The sequence below is a fragment of the Argentina anserina genome, chromosome 3 (assembly GCF_933775445.1).
Source record: "Argentina anserina chromosome 3, drPotAnse1.1, whole genome shotgun sequence".
Lineage (NCBI taxonomy): Eukaryota > Viridiplantae > Streptophyta > Magnoliopsida > Rosales > Rosaceae > Argentina > Argentina anserina.
This window is the reverse complement of record NC_065874.1, coordinates 7,366,744-7,383,214: the sequence shown is the minus strand read 5'-3', so window position 1 is coordinate 7,383,214 and position 16,471 is coordinate 7,366,744. Positions and strand designations below refer to the sequence as shown.

At 37.0% G+C, this 16,471-nt stretch overlaps 3 protein-coding genes across 4 annotated transcripts; all 3 read right to left on the bottom strand.

The window, feature by feature from the left end:
• Positions 1–1,190: 1,190 nt before the first annotated feature.
• Positions 1,191–3,956, bottom strand: LOC126788652 (uncharacterized). 2 transcript variants are annotated; one of them, XM_050514660.1, is made up of 5 exons: positions 2,584–3,956; positions 2,362–2,499; positions 1,759–2,277; positions 1,549–1,667; positions 1,191–1,473 (listed from the first exon to the last, which is right to left on the bottom strand). In XM_050514660.1, the coding sequence occupies exons 3-5, from the start codon at positions 2,135–2,137 to the stop codon at positions 1,288–1,290; spliced, it is 684 nt and encodes a 227-aa protein (XP_050370617.1). In that variant the 5' UTR covers positions 2,138–2,277; positions 2,362–2,499; positions 2,584–3,956; the 3' UTR covers positions 1,191–1,287. The 2 variants fall into 2 exon arrangements, with proteins under 2 accessions (XP_050370617.1, XP_050370618.1); XM_050514661.1 differs by having other exon boundaries at positions 1,759–3,956.
• A 1,618-nt stretch (positions 3,957–5,574) lies between these two features.
• On the bottom strand, positions 5,575–11,762 carry LOC126786726 (uncharacterized). Its single transcript, XM_050512645.1, has 13 exons — positions 11,654–11,762; positions 11,434–11,561; positions 10,728–10,871; positions 10,020–10,150; positions 9,170–9,397; positions 8,834–9,012; positions 8,429–8,529; positions 7,546–7,701; positions 7,244–7,299; positions 7,066–7,123; positions 6,366–6,486; positions 6,179–6,289; positions 5,575–6,062 (listed from the first exon to the last, which is right to left on the bottom strand). The coding sequence occupies exons 1-13, from the start codon at positions 11,661–11,663 to the stop codon at positions 5,950–5,952; spliced, it is 1,536 nt and encodes a 511-aa protein (XP_050368602.1). The 5' UTR covers positions 11,664–11,762; the 3' UTR covers positions 5,575–5,949.
• A 2,935-nt stretch (positions 11,763–14,697) lies between these two features.
• Positions 14,698–15,897, bottom strand: LOC126787709 (transcription factor MYB26-like). The gene is made up of 2 exons (XM_050513606.1): positions 15,707–15,897; positions 14,698–15,623 (listed from the first exon to the last, which is right to left on the bottom strand). Exons 1-2 carry the CDS (start codon positions 15,846–15,848, stop codon positions 14,824–14,826), a joined length of 942 nt encoding a protein of 313 aa, XP_050369563.1. The 5' UTR covers positions 15,849–15,897; the 3' UTR covers positions 14,698–14,823.
• Between the last annotated feature and the right edge of the window lie 574 nt (positions 15,898–16,471).

The window sequence follows — 16,471 nt, the reverse complement described above, 5'->3', positions numbered from 1 at the left end:
GCGTCTGCAGCCTACATGCATGCATGTCACAATTAATGTACGTATCTTATCGATCTGAATATATGACTGATCGATTCTAAGCCGAAAGTGTTGATGGCGCGCAGTAGCTTGTAAAATTTTGCAAACCACGTCCAGTTAAAACTGGGACTAACGTACGTTATTGTGGCCCATCAGAACGCAAAAACCAGCTGCTTAATTGTTTCTCCTTCTTCAATGACAACCTACTAATAAAAATTCTGCCGTGTCAAACAGTAGTCCAGTTTTATTCTTGCAGTTTATCCCAACACTTGAGAAATCATGTGCGCCTTGATCGTGGATGGGCGTGTTTGCTTGCAATTGCCGCATTGGTATCAGGTTTAGGGTGTAGGAATGGGGAGTCGTTGGTCCAAAGCACCGTTCGGCAATACCTCTCCGTGACTCGTCTGGAGATTATTAGGTTACTACGTACAGTTTTCGTAAGCAGTCGATTTAGACGTTAGGCGATACGACGACACCCTCTCGTTTAAGTCTGACAAATATATAAACAAACGAGCTGGCATTTATGCCCATGTGAAAAACACTACCATTTTTCTATTCAAAAAAACGAGCTGGCATTTATATACATCTGTTAAGTAACATTGTAAATTTGTAATGGAAAAATTGACTAACAATATCTGATTTTTTCCATTTTCTAACTTTTGGTATCTCAACTTTTTAAAATATCAAAACTGTATCTCACATTTTATAACTCTCCTAAGAACTATATCTGCCGATGTTTGCTCTGTTACGGAGTATGGTAGGTGACACATTTTGAAGGGTATTTTGGTCAGTTCAATCCCTTCTCATATTTTTCCAGCTTGCCTTTAGCACCAGTTCCATTTTCTCTCCAATTCAACATCATTTGGTGCCAATTTGATGTCTTTTACCTCCAATTCAATATCTTTTCCCTCTAATTCAACATCATATAGAGATGGATCATTATCTCAGAACTTTTTCAAAAATATATGTTTGGTACTGTATATTTGTATATTTAAGTTTGGTACCTGATATTTGTAAGTCGATGTGATGCATAGATATTTATATAAATATACTGCATTCGAATCCGACACAATCTAATTAAAAACAAATAACTACATAATAACACATTAATCCTAAAACACATCAGCTTGCATTACAAATGTTTCAAAAGCTACATATGTAGTCAAATTCAACACAAAAGTGTTTCTTTTACCAATAAGCTAGCATCATAAAAGATCGTACAACAAGCATATTACAAAGCCGACCCTAATGCAAATAACTCCCCAATTTTTAGCCGGTGTTTGAGGGACATTGCTGACTTTCAGGTAGTGGTTGGGAACTGCCTACAAGATCATGAACATCTTGTTGTTGAACACCATGGCTTACTGCCTCCCTTACATTCGGACTTTGGTGTGCTTGTTCTTGCATACCCTCTTGTGTATTCAAATGAAAAGGTTGTTGTTGCACATTTTGACCCTACAAAACAATAAAATCACAAATATCATCTAACTATTCCAACCAACAAAAGTCAAGCAAACCAGATGCACAAACCTGATTCCTTCGTAAACAAGTCCTACTATTGTGGCCCTTTTTGCCACACATTTTACAAGTGATTTGAGAATAATACACCTTAGGAAATTTGTTTGCCCCAGCTGGTGGTTCTACTTCACCTGCACAAAGATAAATTAGCAATATACAACACTATTCTTTTCATATAAGAAGCAAAATATTATTTATTCAACCAAATAGTAAAGAACTTACCTGCAGATAGATTCCTAGCCATTTTAGGGGGTCTCCCAGGCTGCCTCCTATATAGAATAGGTGCAATAGGCCTATGTATTTTCTCCCACTCCTCCACTCCAGCTATAGGATACATGATTGGGTCATAAGCTTTCATATATGTGTCCTTGGTGTAGTAGTCATCCACAAAATCTGCATGAGACTTTTTAATTGAGAATATTGCACAAACTGCATGTCCACATGGTAGTCCTGAAATATCCCATCTCCTACAGGTGCATCTCTTCAAGTCCAATGCCACATAATGAACAGAAGTAACCCCACTTATGCATTGTGCACCCCTTCCATGAATCTCAAACCTCCAGGGACTAGACTGAACAGCCCAATACTCATTGCTCCACATCACTGATTTCCTCAATTTCTTTTCCACCCTTGGTCCAACTTTACACTACCATCTTGGCCTTGATTGCCTTCTGTTTCCCAACCTGACCATTGTTGCTATTCTTATTTCCTCTAAACACCCTAAAATGTGTTTATTTCTCGCTGGAAGAATGTTTTAGTTGAAGCTCTCATTATGGTTGTTCAACAATAGACTACACTTAAATTTGGGGTCGAAGTGTGACTTACTCCAATGTACTGCAGGTCTGGGCACACACCAATTGTATCCTTCAATTGTACTACTCTTCATGTCTTCCATGGCTGCCTGAAATTTATTTTGTGTACAGCTTCTAGCAATTGCCCATAACTTGTTTTTAAGCTCCAAACCTACAATAAGAATAGAAAATAGAAGTTGCTGATCGAATTTAACCATTCAAAATTCAATCTAGAGCTTAAAGTGTCAACTTGTACCTAAAAAACCATCAATCTTGAAATTATTGTGGAGGTGTCTCACACAATGTCTGTGTGCAGCATCCGGGAATAGCTCTTTTATTGCCTCCTCCAACCCTTTTTGTTTATCACTCATAAAAGCGTAGTGGCTAGAGTGATGTATATCTAAATCTTCCTTTAAAGACTCCAAGAACCAGGTCCAACTATCTCTGGTTTCTCCCTCAACTACTGCCCAAGCTATTGGATAAATACCATTGTTCCCATCAATGCCTATAGCAGATAGAATTTGACCCTTGTGAACACTTTTTAAGTGGCAGCCATCCAAACCTGTAATAGGTCTACAACCTGCCCTCCATCCTCTCTTCAAGGCTTTTATGCATACGTAAAACCGTGCAAACTCTTTAAGCCATTAGTCCCTTTTCCTACATGTCACAGGGAACCTTCCTCTATCCTCACCTTCTTCATCGGAAGAACCATGCAAACCCTTTAAGCCATCAGACTCATCTCCATCATCTTCTTAAATGTTTCCCTCAAACCCCATCTCATCCCATTCATCAACCCTTCTAGTGTCACCATCCACATTCCCTTCAAAATCTACATCATCATCTTCTGAATTTAGATCATAATCTGAATCGACCATCCCATGAAAATTAGGATCATCTGAATCTGTAGAACTTTCAGAAGAATATTCAACCTCTTCCTCCCTTTGTCTTGAACTCTCTCCACCACCTTGCCTTGAATTCTCCCTTTGACTTTTGGTTGAGTACCTCTTAGTCATATGTTTGCTTGGTCTTCCTCTTTTTATTTGTGACTTTGGAGCTTCTTCAACATGCCTCTTACCCTTATCCGCCTTTCTACTTTTTCCCATTTGGACTTGAGCTTGCATATCTACAACAGCCCTTACACTTCTTTCGTTGTCTTCAATTACCTTAATCGGATCTAAGTCCTCATTAGGTGTGGCCTCAGGTCTAGTCTCTTCAATAGGTCCATCTTCAATATCATTAATCATTCATCCGATAAATCTTGTGTGATCTAAATTTTCTGTAAATCTCCCTAGCTTGTCATCTTTAAACATTCTTCTTTCTGCTTCACAAATTATAAAATAACTCCATAACTTTGATTCTTGGAGACACAAATTTACACATGTTTGTTGCCTCCTCATCACATGTTATATGAAGAAAACCACTGCCATCTTCACTACCAGGTATCCTAAACCACCACTGAATTGGAGGATGTTCATACCCAATATCATATGCCCAATAAACTTACTCTGTCATAGAAATCTTATCAGGGTCTGCCCCATCTACATATAAAATGTTTCCCCCAACATATCTTCTATTTATTCCCTTATGACTATAAAACCTACCCCCATGACAGATTTTCATGGTAAAGATAGTCAGATCTACAACAATCAAATCAAGTATTTAACAACAAGTTGAACATGTTGAGGCAACAATCAAATATATATATATATATATGTTAATAATATTACAGAAGCAACAATTTGTATCTTTGGAAACTTAATAATTTCATTGCAACAATATGTAATCAGAAAATTAATAATTTCATTATAATCTGGAATTATCTTGAGCTAATTAAGGTTATCATATTAAGCTAATTAAGGATTTTACCAACAAACACTAAGAGGTACATAACCTTTCTTTTATATCATTTGTATTATCCATGCATTGTAGATAAGAGAGATGATAATCATATAAGATGTCTGCATATTGGAAATCAAATGCTGACAGCACAAATACATTTATATGTAACTTTAATCAAATATGCAGACCTCTTATCTATCTGGTACAAAACCTCATTTATATGATAACCTAAATCAACTGATTTTCTTTCATTTAACATCTAATTATGCAAACCGTTATTACACATTGTAGAGACAAAGTACAAGAACAAGGTACAACATTTAATTGTTTAAGTCATCAACCCAGCAATAAATCCTCATTTGTTTAAGTCACTGAGACCCTAAAAATGCAGGAGTTTTAATTTCTCACCAACCCAGTCCCAAACTACTACGCACAATGACTTGATCCCGATATTAATCGAACATCTCAAATAGAAAAATGTAGATGCAGACAAGAAAAAAGGGTCAAACTCCCACCATGGGGAAAAACCCTTGAAACCCATAAACAAATTCGCAAGGGGCCAAATTCATCACTATTCTATTACACCCAACTTGTAAAAGGTAGAGGAAAGCTTTAATAAAAGGGGATCAATTTACCTGCATAATCTGGTGGTTCTCCTCCAACACGAAAATATCTCCATCGATGGCTCATTCTTTCGGATCCTCAATCTTATTGTCTTTTTTTTTTAAGGTTGTGACAGTTTATCAGAGAGAAATTTCGAGAGTAAGAGATATGCGGCTGTTTTACACAAAATAGGGGAAAAGATTAGGGTTAAGGGAGATTAGATGACTGGACGAAAATACCCTCTTAAATTTGAATTCTTTTCATCTTCGTAACATAGTAAACGTTGGCAGATATGGTTCTTAAGTAAGTTATAAAAGGTGAGATACCGTTTTGATATTTTGAAAAGTTGAGATACCAAAAGTTAGAAAATGGAATAAGTCAGATACTATTGAGTCAATTACCCCATTTGTAATACACAATCATAGAGATGATAAAGACGATACAATCATGATTCATGAACTTATTTTACGTAAGGCACTACGAGGGATGAAGATGACATAGACCCCCACGTCTTTGTTATTCACCGCGTACGAGTTGCACATTTGTCGATTAAATCTGGAACATAGCCGTGTATGATCCTATCTATATCCGAAAGATAGGAAGCATGACTTCTCAAATTATCTACACAAGTTTCTGGATATCGTCATCTCTATGCTTTGTAAACTTTTTACTCATCTATTCCCAAGTTCCCACTAGCTTTATCAATTACCTCAGCTCAGATACTGATTTACAATTTGACCTGGATATACAGAAACTTGGATGACGACTCCCAAGTTTGAAATGACTATTTTACAACACTTTCTACTATCACAAAATTCCCATCTGATTTCACATATGATATACCACGTTGATAGCTGCAATGTTCAGACTGACAATTAACTTTTTTACAAAAGAAATACTGACAAAACAGTAAAAATAAAAATCTAGGAAGCCGCTGGCACTTTGTTTAACAGTTGTTTTACATTCTAACATAATCTTCTCAAGGTGAAGAGTCCGAGCATCTCAGCTGAAAGGGTAATTTTGCTTTCATCCTTTTGACAACAGCATTGCCTTGCTATTCATCTTCATGCCTGGTGACCATGCATGAAGTTGCAAAACCCAGAAGCCTAACTAGAAAATGTATAGCTGTGCTACGAGAATGTTTCTAATAAGATTATAGAGGAAGACCATAGTACTGGCATCAAAGTTCCCAGTCCATGTAAAATATTCCTTCCATCGATCCAAGCCAAGCACCCAAGCTATCATGTTTTATATTGTCATAGCTTTGTCTTTCATCCTGCAATCCTTTAAACGCTACAGAGGAATTGGAAACTAGATGTCAATGAAATAGAGAAGGGGTAAATTAAGGTCACAATGTCACATCTAAAAATCAATGGCAATGAGAATAAGACTATAGGCACAGAAAATACATTCAGCTTTTTGCCAGCACACAGTTGAGGTGACTGTATTTGTTAACTTGTCCTCAAAAAGCAGTTCACCGGACTTTATACTCCAAAGTCTTAAATTGCAGTCCTCTCCACCTACAAGATGAAAATGTAAGAGAAAGTTCAAACTAGAACTTGCTGAAATAAAGACCAAGTACTAATAAATGCTTGCCTGATATAAAAAATCGCTCAGATGGGTCAACCCCAAGCTGCAAACGAGTATGGGAATTCACATGCCCCTCGTACGTTTGTACAGCTCCTCTTTGGATTATGCGGTGGTCATAAAGCTTAATCTACAAAGTGATTGAAATGAATTTACACAAACTTGTAGAAATGACATTAAAAAAGCATTACAACCCATCAACCGTAGAAATATGACATATATCAGGTTTTTTTTGGGATATGTGCAATGAACTAAACAGAACCTTACCACAGAGATGTGATATTTGTTTCTTCAAAACAAACATCGCTTTCTAATACTGAGATTGTACATGTTATGTGACTTTAGTTAATTTCTGCCTAGCCGTTGCATGGGAAATGTGAATGTATGACTGAAAATATAAAGTTTGTTCTTTCAAGGAAACCCCGTGATAAAAAATGGCGCCCCCTAATAAGAAAATAGTGCCTATTTAGGTCTACTCTCCATCATCTTTCTTTGGCTGAGTGGTATGTATTTCCAGGGTACAGGCCTTCTTTCCTTTTGATCAAACTTAGGTTAAGTAGAGCAGCAGAGTAGAGTTTTAATTTTACATAACTAAGCAAGACAACAGTATTTAGTTCATACGTATCATTTGATGCTGACTTTCAAGTGATCCATAAGCAAACATGCTAAACAAATGTATATCTAAAACAATGTCGAAATAAATACTAACCGTTCCGTCCATGGAGCTTGCCAAGAAGTACTGATCATCAAACTGAAGTGATACTAAACTAAAGAATCAAAAACAAGAGTAGAAGTTATCAAAACCATTTCAGAAACAAGAGTAGGAGTTATTAAAAACATATACAAATAAATTACTGACAGAGTGTCAGATAATAAAGCACACTGACCATGCAATAGATGATGGCAATTTTATTGTATGAGAAGGGTGTATATTTCCAGAAAGCTGCATAGCACAATAATTGAATAACTACCCAAAGTTAACAAGTTCAGGCATAGAAAAGCAAACTCAGCTAGAAAATGGAATAGAATGACTGTAGTGCAACAACATTAACACCACATTAAATTAAGATAATTTCATAAATAACTTTCACCTGAAGATATTATTTCCTAACTTCAAAATATAACATTCTGTGTGGAGGGGAAAAAAATATTAAAGAAGAAGCAGTTATATCAGCAATGAACGTTATACCTTGAACCATTGTTTCCTAGATTTTCCGAGAGTACTATCCAAAGGTGATTGCTGTATTATATGACTAGCATGTCTTGCAGAAAACACTTTCTGTTTCTCACGTACATCAACTGTTACAATCGCTCCATTTCTGAGTCCACATAAAACAACATTTCCCTAAAATAGATAAACAAAGATCATTTATAAGAAAAAACTTACAAGACCTAAAATGTGAGATAATCCAGGAATTCACTGGAAAATGTTATAGGGTGCGTAAACATGCATCATAGGCTCCATAACAGAAAATACAAAGTAGATGGAGGATATTGTTTCTAAACGCAATATAGTAGGTAGCTCATCGAAACGATATAGACATATATTTTGTCATCATAAGGTCGTGGATGTAGGTAGTGTTTGCTTAACTCTTCCGGATTTGTCATATTTTATAACAAATTTTCATAAAGTTGTTATCTTCTGAACTTGACAAGAACGCAGCATCTAGCAGCTTAAGAAAAGTCAGTCGATTGCAATCTATTAAACTTGGCTTTCAAGCACAACCCTGATGGCCTGATCTTATCGGATTCATAACTTCCTCACTTATGTTTTACATCTGATCGACAAAATTGCACCAACAACACCTTTGTCTAATCACTCAAATGGGCAGAGCTTTTTCTAATAGTAATTAGTATAGGGGAAGTGGTAACTGAGGAGTAAATTATTTAGATACGACCAATTGTTCTAAGAATCAAAGAAGAATTATACTTGGCCAATAATTCTTGATAACAGTAGAGTATAATGGCCTTGACCTTGTAGTGCTGTAATGTCAAACCAACTTAAGCTCATGCAAAATAAAAATAAAACTAAAAGATAATCTCCTAAGAGCCAAAAATATGGGATAGATTACCGAGTGAACAAGTTGTTGTGCCAAAACATCACTTTTACTGTGCAACAACCATGATTTTACCCCAGTTTCCAGATCCACCGAAGCAGCTCCCGCATTGGTACCTAAATCAAGAGAGAAAATATCTTTTACAAGTTTTACATTTCTGAAAACTGTTGCTAAGAATTTTTTTTATACTATATAGCTAAGGCTAACATCTACAACCTAGAGTATGTTCCAGTTACAGAGCTCATCAGCAATGCGTAATCAATTAACAACACAAAGTCAAAAATCCTTGACACTAATTACATTATGTCACAACAGCCAGCAATCAAATGACAATGTTGAGACGCAGAATGAAAGAGAGAACATTAAAGTCATATATCTTCCATATAAATATATTTCTTAAGAAAAAGAAACAGTACTTGCCAATCACCGCACAACTCCCATCGGATCTACAATCTGATGTCCAAACAGTGCAGTTGAAAGTTGCAACTTCATTAAAGCTCGATCTTAAGACAAGTCTATTTGGACGAAAATCTAATAGTTCGGTAAGGTTAATAACAAAAAGAGATCCACGACGGTCTTCTGCCCCCAGTGTAGATACACTGTTACCTTTTGTTAAGGAATGCAACAGTAAACACTCTAGCTTTTATCTACTAAGGCACTGGAAGAATTTAAATAATCGGTACCATATAAACATGTGTCTAAGCATCATCTGTATTGCATAAAAACCCAAGTTTAATCTGACATATTCAAGGATACAGAGCATTCTGGATGCTAGAACCGTCATTTTCTGTGCTGTGCTTGCCAAATGTTTTTATAGAAGATATACTTGATGGCATCTGAGCTGTACCTTGGAGTGGACTACATATGTGCCCAGGCACATTTCTGCATTCTACTTGACTTGTGTTTAAGAGAGGCCATACAAGGTCTGGCAAGCATTTCTCCCCATAATGAAAACCCTGCCCGACTTCTCCAAGTGCAAAAAACCTGCAAGAAGATCAAACTTCAAGAGGTAAGCTACTATGAGAAAGGATGTGATAAACCATACTAAGGATGAGAGCTTCCAAAGGTACAGGCGTCTAACATTCAAAGATGGTTACAGGCAGATTGAGAGAGAAACGCAACATAAATATCTTGTCACAAATCAAAATTCAGATGCTGCTTTTGCTAGTGGCAAATAGATGAACTCATGAGTATTCCACTCAACCATTATTCCCACATATAATTCATATGATACACATCTGTACAACTGACTTTACACCCTAGCTATGAACATTTTTCAAATACGTCAAACAACTAGCAGTAGAGAGATCTTTCTTTTTAGAGCCCAAAACTATGTTTCCAGTGTATGTACTGCAGGCTCATTACAGTTTGAAAGAAATGCCACCCAAACATTCTCTTCTTGTCAAGAATAGGAAAAACGATCAAACTCTCCCTAAACAAAAAGTGGAGCAACTTATAGGTTACTTTGACCCTTAAAATTGAAGAGAAAGAAAAATGAACATTACAGGAGTCAGGAGGCATACATTTTCAGTAGTCCTAAAATATTCTGTGATTAAAACGTAATATACATGTGAGATTACATTAAAGTGAAACTACTGTATTATACCTTAAAGAGCCATCTCTGCCACCTGCTAATAGAAAATCTGTATCAATTAGACCCTCTCCTGTCTGTACTTCAATGTTTATTCGCTCCAAAGCAGCATCACCTAGCTTCTTTGTTCCCAGATACTTCCATACCTATATTTTAAAGAGTAGTCAATTGCAGCACTTAATATACTATATAATTAGTGATTTAAGAATTACTGTTAAAATCTTCCGACTTGATAATTTATATATCATGCAAGTTCATCATCATCAGAAAAACACCAAATAACTGTGCATGAATGTAGTTAGGCATATATTTATTTTCAATTAGATGGACTCTGAAACATTATCTCATCTAAGAGTCATCAATATCAATTTACTAATTTTAGAGGAATGTTAAAACAGTATAAGAGCTGGATAAGGTACTTGTATTTCACTAAAAGAAGGGGAGACTATTGTCTCATATAGGAAACCATTGTAAGAAAGCATAAGCTACAGAAGAAAAAAAATGTAAATATATATATATAGCAGGGAGTAATGATTTGGTAAATTCGTACAGAATTCAAAAACTAAAACAAAGCTCACTTCTACATAAAAACAAGTTCAACCCCAAAATATAGCAATATACCTTGCAGAACGTATACGCTTGAAAAAAGATGCTGAGTTTCATATTTTGCTACATTTATATAGAAATGGTAACCAAAACTTGAGACTGATTGAACCAGCATACCACAGGATGGGATGCTTGTGCCTTTAGAAATTCCTCCTTGAAGTTACACCTCCCTTTACTGAAAGCAATGACATTACCATATAACTCCCTGGCCTGAAGCAACTTAGAAGTTTTTACTTTTGTTCGCTTACATTTGTTGGCTACCTGCGAGTAAAAGAAGATGAACCAGGTCTTCAAAATTTATTTCGGCAATAACCACCAAACAGAAAATACAAAGTCCAGCAAATAACCAGCTGATTAAAAGTGCTCGAGCTTTAAGATGCAAAATTATACGTAATGAAACTACATAGGAAGCAGGAACTGTGCACTATGTTTTAGTAATTCGATCACTCGCTTCTTGAGAAAAACAGTTCATAGAAAACAAAAGCAAACACTCGTGCTCCAATTTCTACAACCAAGTAGCCAACACCAATACACCTTTATATAAAATAAGAGAAACACTTCTACGGGCAATCTTCTAGTAAATGTTTCAAGAATATAGAACTGTAAACCATGTGTCCGAAATCCTAACTACTAATTGCAATGATCAGCCTTTCATCCTGACACCAACAGCAACTGTGCAAATAAACCATAGCAAACACAATGCAAACTCAAAGACCCAATTTTAAGAAACCCGTCATAAGCAACAAGAATGCCAAACTTGAACAAGCATGAACACTTAAAAAAAAACATGAACTTGGATCCAAATGCAGTACAAATAGTTCACCTGGTTCAGTTTCTGATCACTAGAAGAAGAAGAAGCAGCAGCAGCTTTAGTACAACGAGAGCCGGGTACTGGGCCCTTGTTGGGGAAGTATCTGTTCTTCTCCGCATCATAGTAAAACCCAGGAAGATCTGCACCCAAATATATAAATAAAAATCAAAACTTGAAGTAAACGAAATCAAAAATCCCCAGAAAGATTGAAACTTTATGATAAAAATAGTACCTTGAGGCATAATTTTGGAGAAAAAAGCTGTGTTTGGGTTTCTTCAGTGAAAGAGAAGACGGAGGGCTTGACACGGTGGTGGGTTTTCAATAAAGCAGAGAAAGGTCGCCGAATTGCCCGCCTTGAAGTCTCTAGGGCTTACTCTTCTAACTTTCTGGGCCTGAGGCCCGGCCCAAGATTTTGACTATTTTATAGGGTCACGAGTTTATCTACATTTTCACACGGTTTTAGGTAGGAAGCCAAACCCTAAACCCGCGATCAGAGAGAAAGGGGGAAGGATGAACAACGCAGACAATTCATGTTGTGATCTGCCGTTCGATAGATTCGACCCCAAGTCGCAGAGCGTGTATCATCCTTAGATCTCTTACACATGCTTGCAGTATGTACGAGTCGGAAAGCTGTTGGATACGAGGCACAACGACTTAGTCCGTGCCTGGTCGCGTATCGTGTGCACGCTGGTGAATTCTTCTTCTTCGAACTACTATTGCAGCGGAATCACTCTATTTATTCACTACTATAAGAAACTTATCCGGAGCCGGAGTTTTGGCTTCGAAATATGGTTGGTTGCTCTTCTCAAACGCACCAATATTATTATTTAATTAGTACTCAACCGAAGCTTTTCTTTATAATCCTTTTAATTTTGTGACAATCGTGACAATAGATTATAAAACTACCCCGTTGCCTTCTTGCCTTGCAACCATGATGACAAGATATTCCCGGCAAGCTAAGCTAGAGCTGCAACCTTCTATTTGATCACGACGCCTCTCCAACTTCTTTCGATTGTGTTATCTTTGTCATCCGCTATCGTTTCAACCCAAATGGTGAACCTCTTAAGGAGGCAAACGAACGGCGATCCATAAGCACAACCAAGGTCGGCCCTGGCGCTAGGCCTAGCAGGCGGCCGCTTAGAGCCCCCAACCCAGGTAGTTCCCTGAAAAGAAAATGTATATATTTCTTAGTTAAAAATAATATTATATATATAAGGTTAAGGTGAAATAGAGAGTTATAGGTTTTCTAAATTTTACTTTGCGACTGCGACTTCTTAGTTTCATACGGTCATATTTTTTATCTTATTATTTCGTCGGTTATATCTATGATTATTTTTATCTTATTGTAATTGCTCATCATTTGCTCTACATGATTTTTTTTTTTAGTTTCCAACATATTTGAGAATTAGACAATAAAGAAAGAATAATTTTAATTCAACTATTCAGCTTGATTTATCTCTTAACAGTCATGTTAGGGGGCTCACTTGTAGTTTTTTTAACTTGTGGGTAAGTCTTGTCTGCAAATCTCAATTCGCAAACTCTTTTCAATTTGCAAACTATTTTGCCGAAAAGATATGGCTCATTACCTTTTAATATAGTCACAAATTATTATTTTTGTTACGAACGCAAGATAATTTGTGACTACATTAAAAAGTAAGGGGCCCTATCTTTTCGCTCCGCCTATACCCTCGAATATCTCAAGGCCGACCCTGAGCACAACTGACTTCAGAGATAAAAGATGGAGTGCTATTTGTCAAGATTGTGTTATTGGCAAGCACGCACCCGTCTGTGTATATGGATGGAAATTTCCACGGCATTTTTGTGGAACAGGATTTCTGTAAATCTGTAATTCTTTGAAGTTAATAGATATTGGCCGGGTACCTTTGATGTAGCGCATGAAGAATGGTTCATAATTAGGCTTCCAATCCTCTCCCCTCAAGAATATTATCCATGGATGATTCGTCTGGTTAAGTCTGATGGGGAGCACTTAATTATTAGCAATACTGTTCAGACCTGAACGTTTTCATTATTGGATTATTTATGGGTTGGATTGGTCACGAAAAGATTGGTCTTGATCGAGTTGAGAGTTTGGAAATCAAATGTTGTTTCTAAGCTTCGCATCATCAATTGCGAGTGCAGCAGTAGGGAACTACAGTGAATTTGTTGGAGATGAGAGTCTCACATCTAAGAAGTGACAAAGAAAATAAAAGCTTATAAGTGGGTGGATAATAACCAATTGTACCGAGGCCTTTTGTGATTAAAACCCAACACATGTGAGGTGGTTAAGTTGGGACAATATCGGTACAGTTGGTCCACGGGCCACGCTTGTTGCTGTTTAACATGGTATCAGAGCGGGTCCCTCTCCAGTCGCGTCTCCATTCTGTTGTGGGCCCGAGTTGGGTGTCACTTTGTCATGGGCCCGAGATTGGTGCTATTATCATGCCATCGGAGAGTTTCCGATTGGATTGTCACCAAGTGTCGTTGATTACTTGACCTTGGTTTATTTCGTCCCAGTATGTGGGATGTTAATCTGTCACTTGCAGACCTAAAAATTAGGTTGCACGTGAGGGGGCGTGTTGGAGATGAGAGATCCCACATCTAAGAAGTGACAAAGAAAATAAAAGCTTATAAGTGGGTGGATAATAACTAATTGTACCGAGGCCTTTTGTGATTAAAACCCAACACCTGTGAGGTGGTTAAGTTAGGAAAATATCGGTACAATTGGTCCACGGGCCACGTTTGTCATTGTTTAACAGAATTTGCTGGGATGATACTTTATTATAACGATCTGAAACACATTTCTTGCACTCGGAAAGATGGCATGTTACAACAATCAAAATGTACGTTGATTCACACACGAAGCCACATTGTGGATCTTTTTTTTTTTGGGGCGAATTTGAATTGTACGTGTCTGATAATGTTTTGAACTGCATGTATTTTACAAAGTCGACATTCTGACCTTCGTAAATCTTCATGATGAAAACCAATTAAGCTGCAGATGCTTTTGCATATTTTGGGCTTAATTCGCTTGTTTGGTATGGCAATACTCCAAACAAGGTTAGGGACGTGATGATCATTGTGCACCTTCATGTCAACCCATTGAAGAGATTCCTGTCATGGCTGAGAACATTAGTCTGAACGATGGGAAAATCTTACTGGCACTGCTTAAACGTGAACTGTCAAAATCAACCCATAAATTTTGTTTAGGTACTTTGTACATGTCAATATTAATGACCTACGTACAAACGATCACTCTTTAGAGTTAACAATATTATTTTTTTGGTACAATTTTAGAGTTAACAATATTTTGAACAGAATAGTCTCAAACTTACAAAAATCAGGTGCTAAAGCGCGAAAGGAAAACAAATATTTATATGATGAGTGCTATATGACTGCTGCTAGCTACTCACGATGCCATGCAAGTTGATCCATACTATTGGCCTTCAGATGGTAATCCATTTCACAAGGCACTAGTACTGTAGACTCCACAAAGTCAAAATCCAACAAGTTACAGCTCCCAAATGAACTAGCATCCATGCTAGTCTGCTGACCATTATATTTCAACGCAGTGCAGCTGCGCTTTCCAGTTTGCACTTCACGACTCTCCTCCTCCGGTTCTGGTTCCAGTGATATATATTCCACCTTTACGGCTTCCGCAGTAGTACTGGATTCCGAGGTACCGCCAACCGTATCCCATTTTTTGCAATTTTGAATTATAATATCGAGCTCCGATGGATATGAGTGATGAGAAAAAGATGAGATGATCGGATTCTCATATTTTTCTATTGAGGCTTGGGTTCCTGTTGGATATTGCTCTTGTAAATGATCAGTCCAAAGCAGATTAGGGTTTTGGTATAAATAGGACGTAGGTACGGTACTAGATGAGCTTCCATCGATTGAGCTACTAAGCCTACCATCATGGTTATATTTGGCATCAGAAGCCGGGATGATAGGATTATGAGTGTTGGGATCCAAACCTTGAGAAATGAGCTTCTTCTTGATGCATGAGTTCCAGAAATTCTTGACCTCATTGTCTGTTCTTCCTGGCATTTGTTTGGCTATCTGAGCCCACCTGTTGCCTAATACCCTATGAGCATCTATAATGATTCTCTCTTCTTGCTCAGAAAACGAACCCCTCTTCAGATCTGGCCTCAAGTAGTTAATCCACCTCAACCTGCAACTCTTCCCACACCTCTCCAAACCTGCAAGATATATTGATTAGTTAATTAATGGTAATTAAATCATGAAATTGAATATGCAATGAACCCCACACAAACATACATACCAGCTATTGTTGGTATAGAGCTCCAAGAACCATGGCCATAGTTGTGTATGTGATTCATTAGCTTCTCATCTTCTTCAGGAGACCATAGTCCTCTCTTCACCTTCTGCTTGCTGCAACAATTATGGCCCATTTCTATCGGCATATTTCTTATCGTCTAGTGATCCCTGGTTGGCTGGTTCCCACCTTTTATACAAGTTTCCTGATTTGGAAAACTTACACACTCAACTTACATATATATAGCTAGGGTATGTGAGAGAGAGAGAGAGAAGAGAGAGACAGAGAGAGATAGAGAGAATATTAACTTGGAGTTTACTCATGCACTTAATATTACTGAATGATTGACTGTTTTGGCAGTATCCTATCAAGCCCTATCTATAAGTCTAATCAACCATGGCTCCAAGCTGGAAGCTTGATTATTTCATTTTTGTTTTCATTATAATATTTCAAAGTTACTACTATATTGTGTTTTCAAAACTTACTCGAGTAGGAGTAGTATAAAATCATGATGTCCGTCCTTCAGTAATAATTCAAAAGTATTAAATAGAACATTAGACTTTAGTCTACAATTTCATTCGAATCACACTTCACTCGATCTTATAAATTTGTCATTCTTAATAATATATTGATTTCCAGCTTATTCTATTGTGTTCGACGCAGAAAAAATATATATATATATATATATATTTTTATTTACTACTATAAAGTCACCATCAAGAGTAAGGGTTAAAATATTGGTATCGATATATATATCGCTTTTAAAAAAAA